General features: G+C 39.2%; 1 protein-coding gene across 6 annotated transcripts in view; it reads left to right on the top strand.

Moving 5' to 3' along the window:
* Positions 1 to 24,260, top strand: part of LOC131684162 (trithorax group protein osa) — a 513,311-nt gene that overhangs the window by 152,551 nt on the left and 336,500 nt on the right. For 5 of the 6 annotated variants that reach the window (XM_058966798.1, XM_058966799.1, XM_058966794.1 and 2 more), the window contains exons 4-5: positions 1,936 to 2,106; positions 24,179 to 24,238. In XM_058966798.1, coding sequence (XP_058822781.1) covers positions 1,936 to 2,106; positions 24,179 to 24,238 — 231 coding nt within the window. The remainder of the gene's footprint in view (positions 1 to 1,935; positions 2,107 to 24,178; positions 24,239 to 24,260) is intronic. The other variant, XM_058966797.1, reaches the window with a different exon arrangement.

Raw genomic sequence — 24,260 nt, forward strand, 5'->3', positions numbered from 1 at the left:
ACCGAAATTGATTCCAGAACGCGGATGCGTCGATGCAGGAATTCAATAAGGGATTCATAACTCGGTTTCTCTATTGTCGATGCATGATCCACCCACGCCTTGAGAGTATCATCAGGCATGCGAACGCACAGAAAATGTTCCAGTATTGTGCTCCAGCCGTCCACTGGTTCTTCAAGCTGCCGCAGGATTTTGGTATGAAGCGGTAGTTTCTTTTTTTATCCATTCGATTTCCAGCATTACCTGTAGATGCCGATTGTAGCAAAAAAACAAAAAATGTTCCCAACTGGTTATGACCTAGTAACCGCAACAAAATTTGCTGCTCAACATAAGCTGGATGGACGATGTCACGAGGAATGTTGGAAAGTAGAAGAAATCTCAATTTACCAAAAATACATGATTTGGCAGGCAATTTGCTCGTGTGGAAAGCGGAGTACCCCGTTCGTGACAACCGGTCAATGGACTCATATACTTTAAAGTATGCCTTCTAAAGCGCTTCGTTCCACTTCTGAAGGCTATGACGGCCTTGCTCTTTTCTGTCCGGATTTAGTCTCGTGCCATTACTCGAAAGATATTCACTCCGGAAGCATCCTAAGGAAGTGAAATCGGAGGCAGAAATGAAAACGAAAACAAATTCCACACAAAAATATGTTGGTCCAAACCTTGTACAAAAGCTTATGATTAGTGCTAAGAGGAATGTATGCGCATTTGGATATGGCTATGAAAAACTCAAACGTGGAAAAACTTTAATGTTTTATTCCTTGAAAATTTGAAAACGATCATTCAAATGGGTAAATTTATATGAACCTTGTTTTGTGATGCAGTTTGATTCCGTACACCCTTTATTTTAAGTAACAAATCGTTTTGTGGACACAAACGAAGAATAAATTGCGATACGATTGATATTCATCATTTAAAAAGCTACTATCGTGAGAAACACCGGATTCACAAATTATGTTGTCTTGCGATAGTCAGTCAGCAGATGATGACTTTGCAATGTTTGTTCATAAATTTCAACCTTCCTGAAATCCAGTTTATTTGGAATCGCTAGATGGCTGCGATGCTTGCGATAGGGGCGATCAGTCCTGACCCGAAACGAGCATCAAGCCTATCAAGCGTAAATTATTGCCTCCGAAGTGGAAGAGAAACGATTAGAATTTTGAATTGTTGGTAAACATAGTAAGATTGTTTGCGTAAGTCAGTCGAATTTAATGGTTTGTTGACATTGAGGGTGGATTGCTGTTAGGGGAAATAACTTTCCTCTCGTTGCTCCATCTGCATAAAAGGCTCTAGATAAATACTGCACTGTAATTTTAGTAGTATTATGATAATGATTTTGTATTCACAAAACTCAGAACAATCGCTTTTAACGTAGTTAAGTTAAAGTTGGTATTCCCGAATGCAACAGTCGACTAAAGTTCAATAATTCCTGAAATGTTCCCGGACTGGCCAATATTTGTTTCTATTCGCATTGACACTACTATTTTTTTTTGTCTCTGACTGGGTTGCATTTCATTTCCCATTTTCCCGTTCATGCACTGGTGACTTTTTATTCAACAGCTTTTTCCCGGTGCGCTCGCGTAATTGATTGGATTGCGATTCAATTTGTTTCCCCCTTTGCGCAGCGGAACGTTTGTCAAAAAGTGGAAATTTCCCCCTCCTGAGTAATCATCATTTCCAACGATCCAACATCCAACCGAAAGCATTTCCATTCTATACCGAAAAAATGCAGACACCATTATCACAAGTGTCAATTTTGCGCTGGAGTTACAATTTTATGTGCTCTGTTCACAGCGCATTCACAGGTTTTGGGCTCTATTTTGCTGATGCTAATCTGGTGGTTGTTTTTTCAATGTGTATCCTACTTATCATAGCTGGTAGGACAGTTATTGTTTTGCTATTTACTAATACTTTTTGACATCATTTTTCTTTTTTCAGTACGAACCGGTAAGGTCGTGGCCATCACCGGCCGCCAGTCCGGGCCCGGGTGGACAGCAGCAGTCGCAGCACTTACCTCCCTCGCCGCACGGTCCACCGCAGAGTCCGGGCCAGCACGGTGCCCCAAGTCCGTCCCCGCAGCCACCGCAGCCCGCCCAATCGCCGCATCAGGTGAGTGTGTTATTCTTTTTCCGTCACATTGTGTGTAATTGTGGAATGTGATTGTATGTTCTGCGGCGAACTGTCCACCCTCCATTTTCATGCGCACGAAACTGATAGAAGGTTTATATTAAAAGTGAAATCTTTGGTATAATTTTTACTAGTTTGGTCAGAGCTATTTTCTGGTTTCGTGAACTGGATATTCACAGCTTTCAGTTCCAGCACTACGTTCAAGGTTGAGACATTCGGGATTGTTGTCGTTGGAATTCCTTGTTTGATCCTAAGGAGCAATTTTATTCAGCTTTGTGACAGCGCTTCTGTGAGTTAATATATTTGGCGACCCGTTAGGCGAAACCTGTTGACTAGAACAGACTATATTGCCTGGATTTCATAACGACATGCACTGTGGGATTTCTGGAGAGTTAAAGTAGTTCGTGCTCTAACAAATACACAAATGCCATACTTGACCACTCCGTCAATTTCAACTTTATTAGCAGGCACATAGACGTGCATATAGTTAGACCGAATTGGATTGGTACAATTTTAATCTGGAAGTTAAAGTGCTTGAATATTGTTTGACATTCATTTTATCATTAGAGACTGTGGCAGGGGGGGGGGGGGTATCATGCGAATGGAGTGAGAAATATTACGGGAGATATCGGTAGTTGAAGGACTAGTCAGGGATAAAGTGAAAAGGGTTGGTGTTAAGTCAGACCGGACTAAGTTGCTAAAGATGAGATGGTGATAGCATTGTATAAAAAATTTCTTTAGCTACATTCGACTCTTGCCAGAGTGGAAATATGTTATAATAAGCAATAATTATGGCAAAAATTAATTTCGAATTATAGCGCTGCGGATTCAAACTTTAAACACGTTTTTTTCGAAATCAATACAATGTCACTTAGTCCGGTCTGGCCTAACACCGATTAGATATATAGCAAAAATTCGATCATTCATCAATTCACTTGATATTAAGTCACATTTCCTCCTCCACTCTTCTGTTTAGGATATTTCGCAATTTCATAAACTATGTTACTCTGAGGCATGCAAGTGATATGCGACGTTTAGGTTTACACCGGAAGTGGTCTCCTATTTTTTATCGATTTCTGACTGACTAACAGCTGTGAAAGGACTTCAATTACATGTTTCAACAACTCGCTTCGTCAGTCACATAGATCAAAATCGACTCACTAAACTACTAGCGTAAGTTTCACCCTACTCGATTTGGGGTTAAAAGTAGTCGCAAGCAAATTCGAAAGCGACGTTCTGTTCTAATGCAAGATAAAAGTTCAAATTCCCATAAAATTTCACTCTTTCCAACTTCACAAACGACGGCACCACTGCCCTGAATGCCTGCGTCGTTAGTAATTCCCAAGCTCCATATATCATCGAAAGGCTTTTCGTTGAACGCCGCGTCCCCGTCGCCCATCCTAAATGGTTAGCGAGCAGTGAAGCCCACCGACAGCGCTCGATACTATCACCGTCGTTTGGGGAGAGCCAAAGTGTATAGAAATAACCCAAAAAAGGAAGCTTACCGCGCTTGCTGTCAGCGTCCTCTTCTCCTAGCATTAGCCATTTCGTTGCCCGTCGTTATCGTCGTCGTGGTCCTGGTTGGTCGCGGCAGAGCAAAGTCCGGTGAAAGTGAAAACGAAATAAATCTCTTTCATACCCGAACCGGAACGGAAGGAGCAGGACGATGCCGGTGACGGTTGCGATCAAATCGTGTACCCCCTGCCGACCGATTTCGCTCCCGGCCAATTTTTGGGGTCGCTTCTCTGGGACCGGTAATACATCACCATGCGCCCGTCGGCTGGAGCCGGTACGCACTCGATAGTCCGCTTCCGAATGAGAACGGTTCGCATCACCCACATTTAAGCATTTAGAATTTGCATTAGAGTCTCGTCGATGAATCGTGTACCGCGATGGAACCGAAATCGAAAGTGGAAAAAGATGGAAAACTTGTTCCGTCCCACAGCAGGCCACACATGCAACACACAACTAATTTCGAATGGAGCGAATCAGCTGTTCAACTGTTCTATATTTTATTTCCTCGCAGTTTCCCGAGTATATTTTTTTCTTGCTATCTTCTTGTTATACGCCGGGTCGTTGTCCGCGTTAAATCATAGGAAAATGTGGGTTTTCCGCTGACACAAATATGTATATAGGAGCGGTGACGACGTACCGAGTAAAGCAAGTAGTCAGCAGCGTCGGATACAGTAGAATGAACGAAGCCAACTCAGATTGGTGCTTGGCACATGGGTATGAGGGGTTGGGGTCTGGACAGAGACAGAATATAGAAAACAAGTTGAAAGAGGCAGTCGTCCCCAGTCATCGTGCCGGGTGCGCTTGTGTTGCAATGTTGTGGTGATAGTTCTTTTTTCGTTTTCACTGGAACACGAAAAGGAAATTTTACGCCCCGCAAAACTTTATCTTTGTTCTGGGAAGACAGACGGGATTAAGTTGTATCCGTATAATTCGTTGTTCGAATACTGATAAACCGTGCCATGTTTCCTGTTTTTGCTTTGCTTGGTCGTCGTATTTTCGAAGGGATATGTTTTGTTATCTTGACTGATTCTGATCGAGGATCGTTTCTTTATAACAATTGCTACTAAATTGCTACATTTCCAAAAATACAAAAACAGAATGGATTGGATCTTTCTCCCAACATCAGATTGCTTCATTGAATGGACCACTCTTTTCGCCTGATTGAAGCTATAAAATATAATGATTTCTTTCGCGAAATTTCTAAAATTTATTTTTTTCTCATTAGAATTGTTGACAAATTGAAAACGTTTTTTGCAATAAAAGTTTAAATGTCACAAAATATGTGGACAAAGTCTGAATTGGTGATGTTTTGAATGATAAAAATAAACTCACGTCAAAAATTACTTTGATCGGATCTCGTATCATGAATTATGTACAGTTATTGGAAGAGTCAAAAATTGACAAACTAATATCCGGTATGGCAAGCGATTTGCATTTGTGGTTCGAAAGGACATTTATTCCTAGCAACTGGTACAACGATAAACATATGAATGATTCCATACATTCAAATGCACATACTGCTGACGAAGAACTGCTTCTGCATTTTGCTACTACCAGGTACCAGTAAAATTTATTCACATAGTATTTCTGTTCCATGAGTTCCATCAGCAGACCTATTCATACATAAAATGTGGGAATGACTCCATATCATGATTACTACTCGACAAGCAAATTTTATGACTTAATACAGATGCCAAAATTTGTCGAAATCTAATGACGAATGAGTATTCGGTTGGGCAAGCGATTTGTTCGTGTGGTTGAAAAAGAAGAATTTGCGTGATGAATAGTACTGGTATGAAAAATATTTGTTAAAACTACATTTTGAAATTAACATTGGTTGTACTAGTATTTCCAGGAACCATACCACTTTTTGCATTTATAGTTTATTAAGAATGCGCACGAACTTGGTTTTTGCAATTGGTTTTCGAGACAAAGCCATTAGAACGTACCATGGCGATGTAATTTGTGTTGAGTTGCAAGTTGTGTAATTTTGAACGTTTATATAAACGATAATGGATATTTTTCAGTTAGTTAACTGGTATTTCATATATAAGGGGTCAGGTAATAAGTTGTTATTATTTTGTTTTCATCTCAAATTTCAACAAAAGAAAATTTATATTGTCTTCTTTTAACCTTCTCATACAACGAAAAATCCTGTATATGCACAATCATTCGGAATCCTCAAATACTCCATGTGACCACATAATTTTCAATAGTTGAAGACCTTTCAATAAATTATGAACTTGAAATATGATCGAATTCAATAGGCTAGCCTAATTGGTGTTTTTCCTTTGGCTCGTTTGTCTTCTATGAGATATTATTATTTAGTATGATTATGATTTATTAAGGCTTTAACCACTATTTTTGAAAATAATATGCAATTCATACAATAAAAAGAATAAAAACCGAATGTTATTGCTACCGTCTATTCTGGGCGCACTTTTTTCCGTTTCTTGTATTAAATATCTTTTTTTGGTGGTGAGTAATGATCAGGTTTACCCTCTATCGCATGCTGATCATTCCGTCTGTGCCTTCTCCTTAGCTTGTGTTTGTGTCCATGTCGTTGTGACTAGAGCTTTGATTTTCGCTGTCACATGTTTGGTGCTTTTGAGTTTACGTGTGACTCTGGTATAACCGTCTTCTTTCTTTTTTTCCATAGTTATATTAACTATTGGCATTGGGATATCGTGGAATATTGTTTGTATCGCATTTGTTTTTGGCTGCCTGTGGTGCATAATCATATGTCTAGAATGTTTGATGATATTAGTTGTAATAGATGAATTTTCTTTTGTTATTGTTGTTCCAGAACTGGCACGTGGTACTCTGCCCAGGGTATGAACATAGGGTTTTTATATGCAGTTAACACCTGGAAATGATCTGCCCTTGGTTGTCGAGAAAGACAGTTTAGGGTGCCTCTGGCGCATTCGCACTACCCGAACACCGTTGAGAATGCCAGAGAAAAAGTTTCTCCAAGTGTCTTTTGTGTTGGATTCCACTTCTCCATACTTCGACATGAATCTTTTAATATAATCCGTACTAGTGCACCGTGCCAGATCATGGAGCTTAACTTCCTTAAGATCAAGGTCTATATACACGGGGGGCTTGGATTTGACGTTTTTATATTCAACGTCGTGTTGCATGTTATTCGTTGCTGCCTCGACTAAGAAGTTGTACGTTATTAGCAATACTTGTCTTGTATGATGTAGCTGGATATGTGAAATTTCTGTAATAACAAGTTCCATTTTTATCTTGATCAACGGTTCCAACTCGCCTACTGTAGGCCTAAGACGGATTTGCGAAAAGCCAATCGCGATTGTGTTCTCCCGTAATGGGAGAAATGCATTTTGCGGTTCACTCATTTCACTCGCAGTTGGGGGTAACCGAACTTTTTTGTGTCTATATGTCACACGTACATGTTAGAACGGCGCAGGTAGTATGTTTTTGTTTGTATGCTATTCGCTAGCACTGGGCTTTTGGCTTCTGATCTATATGAGATGAGGAAGCAGACTGAAATATTATTGGAAGTGAGTATGTTTCCCAAGAGTGTTTCGCTGCTCGACGTTAAGATATTCCTATATATTATATTTGGCCACTTCATGAGTCTCTTGGTGGCCAGACGCTAAAATCTTGAGGGTTCAAGTACATTTTTGAATCAAATCTTTATATCTACCACCAACCTCGCTCCTTCCGTGACCGTCATGAGTGTTGCGGACTAACATTCCTTCACTTTCCTGTTTCGAGCTACGCTCGGACCTAGTCGACGCTGGTATTGATAAACTTAGGGGTACCAGAAGTTATATATCGAAGGGTTATTTGTTACTCCCAAGCATTATCATCTATCGATTCTTTGCGCTATTTCAACTGTTCCCTGCATTACCTTTTTAGTGCAAAAAAGTAAAACATAACAATAAGTCCTGATTACCTCATAGCTTTTTTAGTCATAGTCTAGTTGCATCACATCACAGACGAACATTCTATTCTAATCAATTCTAATTCTACATCACATCACAGACCAGATAATTCTGCCGAGTCTTAGTTGAAATACTAATGATTTTTGACCATCAATACAACGTTATTGGACTCACCAAAGCGTAACGCGGGTGGCGTCGTGCAAACTGTCCATTAAAAAAATTGACAACAACTTAAAGCAACAAGTGATGTCACTCCAAATGTGTACGATCCAAGACTAACTTGGATCCTTCATTCAGTCTACCACAAGCTAGACTCCCAGTTGTCGTGGGACCATCAATACAACGTTATTGACCTCACCAAACCGTAACGCAGGTGGCGTCGTGCAAACTGTCCATTAAAAAAATTGACAACAACTTAAAGCAACAAGTGATGTCACTCCAAATGTGTACGATCCAAGACTAACTTGGATCCTTCATTCAGTCTACCACAAGCTAGACTCCCAGTCGTCGTGGGATGGAAATGCATCTAGCAAAAAATCAATTCTCCGTTAACTATTGTTATATTGTTATAAATATTTTCGACCAAGAGTGAGACAACTGTGGCATATTATTCTAAAGCTATGAACGACCAAAATCTGTCTAAAACTTTAAAATAATATTAAGTCGAATTTTTGTGTTTCGACTTCGTTTCATCAGTGTGACTACGTGCGTTCATTCGTTTATGATTCAACGATTGTTTACCAAAATTGTTAACTGTCAATCGTCAGTATATTTTTTACTTGAAGTTAGTGAGGCAGCGATGCTCGGACCCAATACCGCGGTTGTTGACTTCTAATTTTGTGATATACTACTGAGTCTTCGAAAGGATAAATACTTTTGGAAGCAGAAGTTGGAGCTTAGGCGTTAGCCATTATCCACTTCCATCATCCACGGCATTTAGTACTAAAATCAATCAGTACATTAACACAAGTAGAGACTTGAAAGTGACAGCCTTGCAATTGAAATTTTCATGTATATAGAAGATGGTAGATTAGAGGTACGACTAAGTGATTTGGCACCACTTATTTACTCGTTATGCTCGGATAATTCTTTACTCGGAAATTAATGACGGCATTTTTTGTGATGAGGATGGGCTCCTGAAGATCTATTCCTTCCTATCTGTCTTCAAATTACACGGAACTAAAATTACCCAAATCACGATAGTGATTCATTAAGGACAGATTCTTACGTGCCAGTACTGTAATCAGATGGAACACTTTGAAAAACACTGCGTGGTAGATGCTGAGCGGAATGAGTCATAACCGGTTGAATACTCATCTATCGCAATAAAACACAAAACAAAGTCTGAATCACAGATGTTGGTTAAATTTGTGGCTACTATTCGTACCGACAATCGCAAAATCAGCATCCAGTACCTCCAAATCGACAGCCTGTTCCATCAGCAAAGAAGATAACATCAATACCAATAGTTGAATCAATGAATCACAAACAACCGTAGTTGCTGCTCAGGGACCAAGGAATGCCGGAACAACATAACCTGTGCACAGCGTACAGCGTCGCAAAAATTTTATTTTGGATTTCTCATAATTTAACCTTTTTTTCTGTTTGTAAACTAGAGTCTTCTCGAAATATTAATTCTTGAGAACGATAGCTCGATTTTTATTACAGAACTCCAAAGGTAGAAAAGATGATGAATTCTGAAAAAAACTATTCAAACCTATGTTATTCAAATCGATATTCCTTTTAGTTGAGATTCCAATTAGGATCGAACTGGTTTCATTTGAAAGATTATTCACTTATACTTATAATTGTCATTGCGATTTAGTGGATATAAGCCTTTCTTCTCGCTCAGACATGAACATATAATAAATAGTGCATTAAATTAGAATGATAATGTTCATAGTTGTTTTTCCTTTTTTAAACGGTTCGGAAAGATCGTTTGTAGTTCATAGGACTTGAAAAATTGGGTACTTTCCGAAAATAAATGTCTTGTTTTTCCCATTTATGCCCAGAGGTTTAAAAAATGTGATTTTGCATAACATGTATGAAGGAGACGCATGGTAGTGTTTGATTGCCCAGGGTTCGTTATATAATTTATAAATGTCATTGTCAACAATTGAAGAAATGTGTATTCTGCTAAAAATTCACTACACCCAATCTTTGAAAATGAATTTCGTAAATGTTAAATTTTCAACACATTCTAAGTGCCAAAGTTTTGAGGAAAACAAAAATAAAAACAAGCATCCACCACCAATTGAATTCAGCGTCACAAAATTACTCTAAGGTGAAGTTTTCATCAATTTCGGGAAACTTTTTAGATTTTGTCCGACTTTTGTTTTGGAACTGATCACTGTGCCGCGTTTCCGACCGTTGTGCTGCGCCTACTACCTCCAAATCAACAACCAGTACCAACAACGATAAAGTAAATGTGACAAGAAATATACAATCGTGCCTCCAACAAGGTAGTCCCAATATACAGTCCAAGGCAGTTAATCGTGAGAACCTATACAACATCAATAGCGAGGACAGCATGAATGGAAACAATAAAATCGAAAGAAAGCGGACAAGATGACCGCCAAGCAATAGCAGGCGATGCAGGATCTCCAATAGAATACAGAAGATCTTTTTGATTTATATAAGAAGCCCGCTTCAAGATGTTGATTACAATACGCCTCGATAGTGGTGTATCGAGGAGGCCGGGAGGGCTGATTTAAGCCTTTTTCTGTTATATACCTTTCCTCTAATTACCCGCTCTTTTGGTTATCAACAGGGTTGTTAATGCGATACATTTTTCACGATAATTTATCGACGTTACTCGTTAACGATAATGTATCGTCATCGGAAACTCCGTTAACGATAATGTATCGTCACCTTCATCGTCATTGTCGATAATTGTATCGTCGTTTTCATCGTCATCGTCGGTTCATCGGTTATCGCGATACATTTTGCGTTACTTTCCAGTTTATTAGAGTTGAAGTTGATGCAGTTAACTTTCAATTGTTTAGAAATAAATACCTATTGAAGGACATGTTGTTGGCAGTTGAAAATCAATAGTTTTGGACATTTTCTATGCACAGCGGGGTCTGTCGATGCGTCAAAATGAAATTATTTCAACTTTTCGGGAAAATGTATTATGTTGAAGGGAAAGTTGTTGGCAATTGAAAATCAATAATTTTGGACATTTCAATACGCAGAAGGGTCCGATGATGAGTCGAAATTGAATTTTTTCAACTTTTCGAGTAAGTTTGCTCACAGAAGAGTCCCAGGTGCACAGTGCAAGCGGCAAAAAGGTGATCAAAATTGTTTTGACCATGAAGAAAACAAATTTTGAGCTATTGTGCGATTAGTAATTTTTAGCACGCAAAAACATATATTGAAAAAACTACTAAACCACTATTATTAGGCCATTCACAAATTACACTACACATTTAAGTCGTGTGGTGATTAACAGAATTTATTATAATTTTGATTTAAACCAGAAGATTTCGGATTTTGAAAAGGAGAATATACATATTTCCAATGTTTGATTTCCTTTTCTAGTTAGGAAGCTTTTAGCCCCCTCCTTCGTTTCTTCGCTCCACTATGTAACAAGATCCTTCATGCTTCCTTCTTTTACCCTTAAATATGTAGTGTAATTTATGTACGGCCTCATAATAGAGTTTTATTCGTTTTTTGAATACAGTGAAGACCCGTTTTTATCATCCCCTTGGCGAATTATAGGCTGATAAAACGATGGCATTGACGAAATCGGCACATATTTTTGCTGGTTCTGAAGAGACGAAGTCGAAACGCAAACACCTGGACTAACATATTTTTTTTTCTTTCTTTTTAATAAACCGGAGCGGTTAAAATATTCTGCTTTAGTTCCACGACAAACCCTCATAACCCGTTCTGATCATTTAGTAAAAAATTTCCTTAAGGAGGTCTTACAGTACAGTATTATTATTTTTGTATATTTTGCATCTCTAAGATAAGAAAAATATGCTAAAGAAGGAATTTACTCGAATTTGACTTGAACGTAAGCTAGAGCCCACCAAACGATTTTGATAGTGTTTGTTTTACAGATTCGTATTGGTATTCGTCTGCGGAAATTTGCGGCTTCCATACCAAAATATTGCTTTTTGGGCACTAAAACATTCGATAGCTTCTAAGTTGTAAGAGATACAAATAAACTTACATTATAAAAATTCTGTATTTTCTTATGTACAACATCTTGGAACATTTTGAAATTCTACAAAATTACCAGGAAAAGTATTTTGAAAAAAGCAATTTTCAGGGGTATATCAAAAAAATCTCCACAAATGTAAATTAAAATCGACAGATAGACACATAGTCTCTTCAGCGAAGTTAATACTTCAGATATTGTCAACAACTTTGCCTAAGAAAGTTTTTTTTTATTTTCATGAACATAGGCAAAAACTTTCTTCTCAGGTTTAGAGGAATTAATCACCCAACTAATACTTTTTAAATGGAAAAAATATAAATGAACTTTGCTGAAGACACTATAACTAAAAATGTTTTTCGTGGTTCAAAGAATTTCTTTCACCTTTTTGCCAATTTGGATCCTCGTGTGAATTGAAAATGTCCAAAACTATCGATTGCCCTTGAATATAAAAAGTTTGCGAAAAGTTGAAAAAAAATCTATTTTGATGCATCGACGGTACATTGAAAATGCCCAAAACTATTGATTTTCACTTACCAATAACTTCTTCAATATAACAAACTTTCCTCAATAGTTGAAAAAATCCATTTTGACACATCGTCGAACCCCCTGTGTATTGAAAATGTCCAAAACTATTGATTGTCAACTGCCAATAACTTTCCCTTCAATATAAAACTCTCCCGAAAAGTTGACAAAAAACTCCATTTTGACACATCGTCGGAACCAACTCCCCCCCCCCCCCCCCCTGTGCAAAGAAAATGTCCAAAACTATTGATTTTCAACTGCCAACAACATGTCCTTCAATAGTTATTTAATTCTAAACAATTGAAAGTTAATCGCATCAACTTCAACCCCTATAAACGGGAAAGTAACGCAAAATGTATCGCGATAACCGATGAACCGACGATGACGATGAAAACAACGATACAATTATCGACGATGACGATGAAGGCGACGATACATTATCGTTAACGGAGTTTCCGATGACGTTGACGGGTGGTTAACGTTATCGACGATGACGATTAATTATCGATTAACAACCCTGGTTATCAACCAGTAACAAATAGATAATTGAGAAAGGATGTGCTATGTGTGGTGGTTGGCTATTCAAGTATTAGTAGTGTTTGAAGTACTAATGTATGTCTCATATGATGATAACTTCAGCTGTATCTTGCACCTGTCTAATCTATTACGTCTCTCATATATTGTTTTTTATTTCTTTTCGAGTCCTATACTGCCATTCTACACACACCTTCAGCTGGGTCAGCAAAGATGGTGATAGTGAGCGTCTTAACACTCACACATTCTCATACGCGGTCTCAAGCGCGACCATTCAGGAACACACGCAAATATGTTATAAAATCACGTCAGCGTACAAACGTTAGATCCCCTCGCGATTTTCCAAGCAACCACGAACTCGCAAACATGATTACACCCCGGTGATAAGGTGTCATAAACTTATCAACGCGATCTCAAGCGTCAACCTACAAACTTCCGCGCTCGCGCCATCATGAGTCGGGATCGTCCGGAAGTCTCTATCCTCGGTACCAACAGTCTAGGTCCATATTAATTAATAAAAAAAAAAAAAAATTAAGAAAAAATAACTCCCACATCCACTAGACAAAACGTTCCGGGAATTCTAGTGATATGGGGTAACTCACTCCCTGACAGAATGTGATCCGTACACCGAAAACTAAATGTATGATGGTCCGCGAATATTTGAATGGCCGCAGGGTGTCAAAATCAAATTTATACAAGCGAAATCATGTGACACGCGAGCACACGCGACAAACACGTCGACATACGAACGTTTAAGCCCTTCGCGACCATCCACGCACACCTATGCTCGCGATCGCGCTTACTTGATAACGCTCCGGTAATTATGTGAACGTTTTAGTACATACGAAGTTACAAACGCGGTCTCAAACGCGAACCTGCAGACGTACGAGATCATGAATCGGTCACGTCCGGAAATCTTTACTCTTCATTCTAGCAACTTAGGTCCATAGACCACACGTTCTACTGCGACATGACTGGGAACTCCAGTGATATGGAAGAACCCACTTTCTTCTAGAATCTGAACCGTACACGAAAAAATAAGTATCAGATTCACGGTCCGGGCGCGATCATTCTAGAACACACGCGAATATGTGAAAGGCACACGGTCATAAAATAGAATTTTTTACACGTTAGCAAACGCGACTTACAAACGCACACGCGATCGAACACGTTATCGTACAAATGCTCGAGCCCTTCGCGATGATACACGCGATCGCGAGTCCCTACGCCCGCACATACCTGAACCGTACACTGAATATCACATTCAGAATCACGGCCCGCTACAATTGGCCTAAAGCTGTGTTTTAGTGGGCGCCATTCGGCTGTCTCGTTTGCAAATTGTAGTATGTGATTCTGACGGGGAGCTCCAGCTATATAGCTCCAGTTGGACAACTCTCGAAAAAGAAAATTCATGCACAATAATTGCGAAATCGTGGAATCTGAATCTCGCCAGCCCGAACCCGTTCATCGGCACCAATTATCAGCATAAACGATACGAGCTGAAAACACATTCATTTCAAACGCCAAACCGCTGTACGCGCTCATTTCACAAGGTATATTAAACCTGTCAAACGTCCCCCAACGCGGCAGCACGATGTCCAGCACGTCACAATGGCCTCGCCAAAAAATATCCGGACCAAGCTCATATTACCGACCGGCGAACGGAAGAGCACATTCCGAAACCGAAACCCGCCAAATCATAATAATTGATCAAATTCTCCCTCACATAATAAGGGCGGGCGGGGTTCGCATCGGTAGTTAGTATTCATTCCATGGCGTAAATGCCACCTGTGCTGTGGTCGTGGTGCTACTGTTGCTACCCTCTCTCGTGGGTATCAATTTCCCAGAAGCACACTCACGAACGATGACCGATGCCTGGATAGCGGTCCTATCGGCACTGCTTCATGGTGGTAGCTTGCGTTAAATTTTCACACGACCATCCTCCAGGATTTTCATCCATCAGGCTCGGAAAGTGGCCCTGATTCAGTGTACTGTGTTTAGTAATTGCAGAGTGCCGCCCGTCCTGACAGACCTTTTACCGACTCGATTTGTTACCCATGCCGGGGGTTACATACGTTCGTTCAGAGCAGTTCGGTCATGATGAATTGAAACAGTTCGCTGCTTGACCGGGTCGGTATCAATAATAAACGAGATTATTGGAGAGATGTAGCAATATATACATGGAAAAATTAACAATTTCGAGGAATTGCTGGCAAACGATGGCAAAACAGATTGTGTGATCGACTGAATCGATCAGAATTATAGTGCACTCGTCTGTTTAGCGTTTTGAGTGGCAGAAGCTATCACGCCCAACTCGATGGGGGCTAATTACCCAACTCAACGGACATCCCTTTCGCACAACTAGCAGCACCATTCCATGACCGAGTTCGATGAAATCAGTTTCACACACACATACACACACATATATTGGTCCTGTCTATATAAGCACATTCTCCCCGGACAGCATTCCAGGATTGATGATGTGCACCGATTACCGTGTGTTCATAACTGAACGTAGGCACATTTTTGAGCTCGTCCTGTCGGATCTCGCCAGGTCAGAGCTTGGATTCCATTCCAGCGTTTGAACGTCCCAAAATTGAAATTGATGTCAATTTAATTGAATAATCCTTTCATCTATCAATGCATTGGCAATCAAATTAAGCAATAACATTTATTTTGCGGTCGATGAACGTGAACTTTTTTTTCTCTCTCTCTCTTTCGGACCCGTCCAGCAAAGTCACTTTATTGTTGGTATCCACATAACGTGGCGCACACGTACACAATTACACATTGTTGGCTCTCGTTTCTATGTGGGAAACAGAAAGCTATCTATACCCCATCGTTGCAACGGTTTTGGAGCGTGCGTCGGCGGGGAGGTCCTTTGGGTGTGAGTGTGGGTGGCAGATTTCCTGCGGTATGACCCATGGCGTAGGCTGACGGGTGGTTGAATGTGCGGTTCCGAATTGCTGTTTTTAATTTTGAACTAAATCGATTTTCACTCTTCCACAAAGGCCACAATAGAACTGCGTGCGTTCGTCCAGTTGGGGCCGTTGTTGTTGTTGTTGTTCTGCGATTATAGACCGCTGCTTAGACCGTAGTGGTTGATCGTGGGATACATTTTTTTTCTGTGATGGGCTACGGTTATATCCAATGCGTGTCAAGTAACTTGATTTTTTTTTGTTTCAAATTGTGCAACATGTCAAAGAATGATAATTGTGCGTAACGTTAAATTTTTATTCCTTTGACCGGTTATATGACCATGGTGTGCTCCAATGTGAGCCAACTGAAGTGATACCTTCCCATCAAAAATGTTATCAAAGGTTGTGAAAAGCACAAATTCACCATTTGAAATGGTTTTAAAAATGAAAATATATAATATATAACATTTCATGCGCTCAAATATAAACAACAAATGTTTTGTTATTTCGCCTATTGCTTCGGTTTTTCTGATATACAATACTTCTTTTACACCTCTGGTAACGTTTCATTATATAATGAAATTATTAGCACTAATTTCCTGCGCTTGGCGATGAGACTTTTCAACTTAGAGACTCCCGAAGATGACAAAATACTAGATGGGAGCGTACTCCGGGCTTCGGATAGGAGCTAAGGAAGATGAGTGTTAGTACTGAAAGTACTGCGTGACATTGCTTTATTTTTGATAACAACATTCTTGCTGCCTGCTTGGCAGCGAGGCTGGAATCGTAAGCATGATCAGTTTTGCCGATGCAACCGATAGTGGGATTGTTGAACTGGTGATGCGATGGCATGCAGTTGAATGAACAAATTGTCCAGTATCTATAACAAAAGGAATCAAAAGCATTAGGCCCATTATTTCTTAACCCGCACTTTCAATATTAGTGGTCATTATTCCCGAAAATTAACAAAGCATTGGAGAATTTTCCAAACCACGCAGACCAGATCGTCAAAAAGCAGGTCTTAAAATGTATAAAATAAGTAAAAAGTTGCTACGATAGTGCACGCGATAAACACGATCTATGTTACGCTTGGGCCCTTCATAATCTTCCACGCATACATACGCACATCGAGCTCCCAAAAATTAAAACATGATTAAGTAAAAGATTTAGCCAGAATAAATTTACTAACGCCCTGAATCGTTAACCTACAAATTCCCGTGTTTGCGCGTTTCTATCATCGGTTCTAGCAACCTAGGTGAATGCCTTCAGGTGGACCAATCAATAAATAACACTCATACTCACTAGACAACACGTACCATGCCAATATGACCGGGGACTCTAGTAATATGGGGTAATTCACTCCTTTTAGAATCTAAACCGCACACTGAAATTTTAGTATCATATTCACACGAATATGCGAATGGCCACACGATTACAATGTCGAATTTATACACGCGACACAAAATCCCACGCGATCAAACACGTTAACATACCAGCGCTCGAGACCCTCGCCATTATAAAATAAAGGCGAACATGCAATCGCGATCATCCACGCACAACAACGCCCAAGATTGCGTTCACACTAAACCGCCCCGATGCTTTAGCGAACACTACTGCACTTATAATCTGATCAACGCGGTCTAAAGCGCGAACAAATAAATGCAATGAAATACCTTGGTTTACTATTCAGCCGCCATTTTCCTCAACTATACACGGTGCAAAAATATAAATAAAACAATAAAAATAGTATTTTTGGTAAAAAATAACGTTCACAATGTTTTTTACGTACAGAAAGTATTAGCCTATTCAGTCAATTTCCATATAATAAAGTAACATTTCAACATTTTCCAAAATTTTAATTGCAAGATCTTGAAAATTTAGTGAGTGAAAGTGAATCTTCAGGAAGCACTTCGAAAAATGGCGGTGTACACCATAACTCAAAATCTCCTGGATTTATTGTTATGAAAGTTTGCATTATTTGTTATAGCGAAAATCGGGTTTTTGGTTGGTTTCAGAAGCGAAAAATTCAAAAATCGAGAAGTGAAGAAGAATGGTGCGAAATTTTAAAACGATTGGTCTAGTAAATTTTGAGTTATGATTTACACCGCAAATCAAGTTTTCGTAGAGACTTCGGAGATTTACTGTCACTCGTTCAATTTTCAGTATTTTACAACGAACTTTTGAGAAAATATTGTTCAATCGGTGCATCATTATTTGGAAATTGGATAAATATACGAAAACTATCTGTATCGCTACAACGATTTTTGTTTTAAATTGTGTCTTACCAAATTAACCTTACCCGCCTCCCTTAATGGTGATGTAAGAGAACGAACATCCACCGGCGGTGCTAATCAAGCAGACACAACTGCGTGAACTGATAAATCTGTGTTTTTATTTTGTTGGATCATAATTTTTAGGATCTACATTGGGCCACGTTGGGTCTTAACATGCAGGAGAAATACGCATTACTGTGCTTGAGCGGATAACTAGAGTATTTTTAGCTTGAAATGGTTGCAGCAGTTCTCAGTATTATCAACAATAGGGAATGGTAGATTTTGTTTAGAAATTTTAATATATTTTAATGTTTACCGAGCAATTTTCAAAATAAAAACTGCACAATGTCTCATTGGAAACTAAAAGGTAGCCCCTCTTTTTAGTTTTACACTAGTATTCTTACCCCTTCCATTTTTAAAACAATCGATCACTTGGTTTTGTCGCTGCATTGGCAAAATCAAAATATAAGTTATTTTTTCTTACAGTTTAGAAAATCAAAGGTGGTAAAATATTCTGTTTTGATCCTGAACTTGACCTGTTGGCTCCATATCTCATAATCTTGTGTAAATTTTGCTTGGCTGGGGTCACCTTATGCAAGTTTCAAAAGTTAAACTATACAAGTTTCAAAAGTTAAACTCATTTTTATCAGCCTATTGTAAAATTTTAGGGCAGACTGACACAATCGGGACATAATGCTTCTTTTTAATAAGCCGAAGGTCTTACAATATTATTCTTTAGTCCCTAGACATAGCCACATAAGCCCTCAGACAGGATTTCCTCGAATTTGACTTGATTCGTCTACTACAGCATTTAACATCAAAAAAGAGACGAATAACTCTAAAGTTCAAACTTCTATGATCTAAATTTTAAATGGCTGGGCAGTAATCTAGCAGTATATTTTACCAAAATCGGCTTTGAAATAGCATTTAAAACAAGTCGGTGATCACACCGTCGATCTCTACTTTGTAGGCGGGAATGTAGACATGGTGACCCTTTACAAAATATGTATTGACAGTGATATCATTTGCTTGCTTTAGATAGGATATCACAATGCTGATCTTATTTGGACGCAATTTCGTGATATACGTTGTGCCTCAATATTTCTGTGTCAGTAGAATAAATCAGGCTAGTTCATTTATGCACGGTCCTAGGACCCGACGCACAGTGAAAATTTGAAGAGACAGCAATTACGAGAGATATAAGAACCAATCTTTTCTCGACGTATGGATTGATGCTATCGATACCACAAGGGGCAAAACCGATAACAAATGGCTAGAAGAATGTGTAAAAACTTTTAACACCAACAGATCATAAAAGCATCTTTTCTACTCGCTTGTGTAAGAATAATGTCGTAACGGAATTTGGACTGGTAATCCAATTCTAATATTTTGCACAGTTAACATCAATCCACCATCCAGGTCACGGCACCTCAAATATGTCCCCTTAGTTTACTGGTCTTGATATGAAGTCTACTGAATATATGCTCCGTCCGTTGCCTTCAAAAATTTAGCGTTAAACCCAATTAATCGTCTGCTAAAACAAATAATTCTTTTTTTTTTGGTTTCTGACACGTAAGTGTCAATACCTTATTTACGACTCCTTTAGTAGTACCCACCAGGGTAAAAAGATCGAAATGGTTAGTTAAGCGTGAGAAAATTATGTTAAAAAAAGTTCCCCCAAAGAGGGAATTCAAATCTGCAACCTTGGGACTCCGTCCTTTCTTATGCTATCTCCGGGATAGCTTTCGCTCAACTCATCATTTCAATCTGTTTTTCTTTCTGGGACGTCACCATATCTTAGGGACGGCGCCGGTGGTTGAGTGGTAAGCGTGACCGCCACTCATTCCAGTTGGTCTATGTTCAATCCCAGCCGAGGTTGTTGGCATTTTTCGGAGGTGAAAAAATCTGTAATCACCTCTTCCTTCGGAAGGAAAGCAAAGCCGTTGGTGCCCCGGTCCATGATTTGATAGATCGATATCTAGTCCAGAGTGTGGAATCACCTGGCGTCGGTAATGAAGAAGTAGAATCACACTTCTATACTTACTAACAAACATCCTCCTCCCGGGATACTTGTGGAGTACGCAGTAGTATATACGGCCTCTAGCAAAAGCAAGTATCGGACTAATCATTCCTTCCCTTTCCTTCCGCGATCTACGTTCGGGCCTGGCCGGCGCCGGTATTGATCAATAAACACTTTAGGATTACCAGTAGATGCACATTGAAAGATGTTTCGCTACTTCCAAGCATAATTACCTACTGGTTCTCTGTGCAACTTGGTCGCACAAGCACAAACATAAGCAAAATAGTGCACTAGCATTTTGTACGCTTGCCTGTTTTGAGTCAGCATTCAAAAACGTCTTGTGAATAAACAACATTTTGAATACACAATAGCAGTAAAAAAAGAATTTCAATGGCAGGGCAGAAAGGTAGACGTATATTTTGCAAAAAGTGGTTTTTAAATAGCATTTAAAATTAGTCGGGGATAACGCCGTCGATCACTGCTGCGTAAGCGGGAATAAAATACTTGTCAGTAATTTCATTTGCTTGCTTTAGATAGGATATCACAATGCTGAGCTTATTTGGGCGGGTTGAATTTTCTCAGTAAATCGTTTGCTCAGTTAACCATGTTAATCTACATGTACAGTCTCTTGTAAAAATGTTCCGTCCGTCGCCTTTAAACATCAAGCTTCTACTGATTTCACAAAGCCTGCAGTGAAGATATTTTTAAAATTTCTGCCCGTTTGGTGCTACATATTGATGGCTTTGCTCGAAATAGGATTGATGGTAATTATGGCTTTCTGTGTCGCTTTCGAAAGATTGACTGAGAATTATTTTTCGCAGCTTATTTATAAATGTTCGAAATTGAATGGAAATTAAAATTTCTCCAACTGATGAGTTTATTAATTTTTCATAGGTATTTTTCGCCCTTTGTTTCTATTCGGTGAAGAAATAATAAGCCTGTGTGTCAGCAAGGGGCGGCATTCTCAATGATTTTTAATCAAAACTGCCTTGTTAAGTTTGCAAAAATTCTTATGGGATTAATTCACAAACTGTATAGTAACGATACCTTTACTGGTCCTCCTAATTCACGAAGAACTTTGTCCTATCGAAGTGAAAGTCCTGTTTATCCAGTTTTTGTCAGTGAAATGTTATTCATCTACTGTTGTATTCTTGTATTAGTCAATTTCCTTGTACATACTAAATTATTGTTAGGACGTCGGATTGGAAAGCAAGTGCAGTGTAAACACCCAAGGGATGCAGAGCTGAGACCTCGCAAAAGGCGCCAGGAGAACATGCTACGATTTTATAAATACTTATTTGAAGGCGTCGTTATGTCGATCATTCTTTGCCGTTTGATTATTCCGATCATTCCTGGCTTCTAGAAGATGAGAGTTTCGTCAAATTTCACCAACTGTCTTCAATCGTACCTCAAAAACTGTTCACTTTTTGTGCAATTGGGGAACAATAAATCCTATAGTTTTATCAACATTTCATGAGTGCCACAAGGAAGCAATCTGGCACCATAACCGTTTATTCTGTTTCTTAATGATGTTTGCTTCGTTACTCAAACTTTTTTTTTTCAATTTACGATCTATAACAGACTTTATAGAGTCGCAGAAAAAGCTAGATGCCGTTTGTAATTTGTGCACTCGGTATTTGTTAACATTCAGAATCGCTAAATATTATGTGACTTAATTCACGCATAGGAAAAAGTCAATCTTCGGAAACCGTGGCGTTCAGCCAGATTCTAAACTAGCTTTCAAAGATCAATATTCGCTTATCGTAATACCTTAGCTTTATTGTAAGAATTGTCAATAAATTTACTGATCCATACTGCCTACGAGCCTTGTACTTTTCGGTTGTTCGTCCTTGAAACCAGGATTATATGATCTGGATAAATGAATTGGATGTTTGGTATCATTAGATTCGTCGCGTTTACTGAACCGACCACCTGTTTTGATAGTTTCGCCCTTCGATGTAGATAGATTACCGTCGTAACGGAGATTGCTGCCCTTTCAGCAATGCCTTCCGCTCTTCGGCGGACATTTTCTTTTGCATTTGTTTGAGTAGACTGTACTCTGCTTACCGAAGTTCCCCTGTAAAAAGCACGGAACCATCCCTTCTATCGTGCTTCTGTTCACGAAGAAGTTTCATCTCAACCGCAACCAGTAAACAGTTCGGCGAATCGTGTCGATGAAGAACACAAACTTCTTGAAGAAGTCCTTATTGAACTCAGTCAGTGATGAAGCAGAATTCGCCACAGTCGTGTGTATTTTTTTGTATCTCTGGCATCGGTTGAGTTTTCCGATGCGATATTTCCCTGGAAATCAAGTTTTTCCGGAATTTTCCATTCCGTATACGTATTGTTGGGGTAGCTCGAATCCCTTAGTATTCACTTTGGATCCGCCCAGAAATAAGTTTATAGTCTCATCTGGTTCGAATATTTTACCTTTTGTGTAGATCTGCTGAAAGTGTGCCGCACAGTTCTATTAGTGGAATCGTTTAGCGTAAATGTGGGGAAACCTTGGACTCGAAGGTAAGAAGTCGTACCAAAACTTCTCCCTGTGAGTTCTGGCTATGCATTCCATTTGTCCGCTATCTTCAAGTATCCACAAACGGTGTAAAAACGTGTTTGCCATAATGATACCCGCTCTAGCAACCCCAATGGATCAAATAATGTACTAATAACGGACAGGATCTGACGCTTTGAAAGTTCGGTACTCTTAAATTCAGGAATATGCAATCCGTTATTTAGAGCCTTGTTGGACCAAGAGTTTTCACTGAAGAGATTGGATCAAGATAAACTTCTACTGAATCTCAAATCACCAAATCTTCCGGCGTGATATCGTTCAGTACATATCCTATCACTAAGAAATTGAAGAAGTTCTCAATGCTGAGCATCCTTTTGACTCGAAAAATGCTCGGCAGTGGATGCTTCCTATCAGTGCGAAGAATTGGTTGCTGATAAATTCGTATTTCATTCTATTCCTGGTTTGAAGCAGACCATGTATGATGGTTTCCAAAGAAGTATCGACTCGTGTACTTTGCTTTGGAAACGTTTTCGCCTTAGCGAATGGGTCTTCAGATTGGTGTCTCTATCCGACAATCGTTGGAGTGGAGCGGATGATTAGATGAGCAGGCCACACAGCATTCCCCAGACGCTTGACATGTATCCAAACCGGTATTTATGAGCGGCAGTTTATGTTTTCTAAGTTGATGTGATGAGACTGCAGGATACCCCTAGTATTCTGCAGTCTGGCTTTGATGGAAGCCAATCCAAAACAGGAACTCATCTTAGTTATAAAATTTGCATTTCGACTTCGTCTCATCAGAATCCGACACTAACTTAGAGTTAGGACTACGCTAGCGTCGGATCAACGCTAGCTCCGAAATAGAAAACACTATTTGTGTTTCTGAACAAACTCCTAGTCTTGCGTGATGTCCCGCACGAAAAGGAATTCTGATTAACCTGATGAAAATTAATGATGTCGATACTTGTAAATGCAAGATGCAATTGTTGTAACATTTTTGAGGATATATCAATTTATAAAATTAAATTATTGATTTCATGGTTGAAATAAGTGAGCCTCAAATGCATATGCTTTTTTGTTAATGCTTTTTTTTGCAAAAAAAAATAAACATTATAGTCAAATTGCAAAAACCAGAAAGGTTCTGACTACGTCCAATAGCCCATTGTCGATTCGGGTGCGGTTTTCGATTACCAACAGGCCTACCAGTTCGGCAGTTATTCTACTCCGTGCGGTTACACGGCTGAATGATGTAGCAAATATCCGCCCAAATGAAGCTATAAATTAGTGCGGATACTTTTACCTTTATACTTTCAATAACCGCAAATCGTTCTCGTGACGGTTCATAGGTTTGCCCGGATATAGCCCAATGTATTTCGAAATTGGCTAAAATATCGGTAAAATTCCCATTTACCACGCACGGAATTTTGTAGATCGTCAAGCACGCACCATCAGCATCCTTGTAAATAATTTCATATATTCATCAATGTACCAAATATATACCTATATATTTATTTCATGGTGCGGCACGTTAATGCACGATGCATTCATAATTTTAAATGTTAATTGCGTTTTTATATTTGAACCACCAGTCTCTTCCCCGTGCCCAGCCGTAGTTCGTTAACACTTATGCAAATATTCTTTTTTTTCTGTTCCTCTCTTTTCCGTGTCAATAAATTATATGCAGTATCCAACACGACCGAGCCAACCATCGACGCCAAATATTAACGATGGAGAAATGATCGGGGTAAGCTTGATTTTAATTTTCA

Source organism: Topomyia yanbarensis, chromosome 2, assembly GCF_030247195.1.
Source record: "Topomyia yanbarensis strain Yona2022 chromosome 2, ASM3024719v1, whole genome shotgun sequence".
NCBI classification, from domain to species: domain Eukaryota; kingdom Metazoa; phylum Arthropoda; class Insecta; order Diptera; family Culicidae; genus Topomyia; species Topomyia yanbarensis.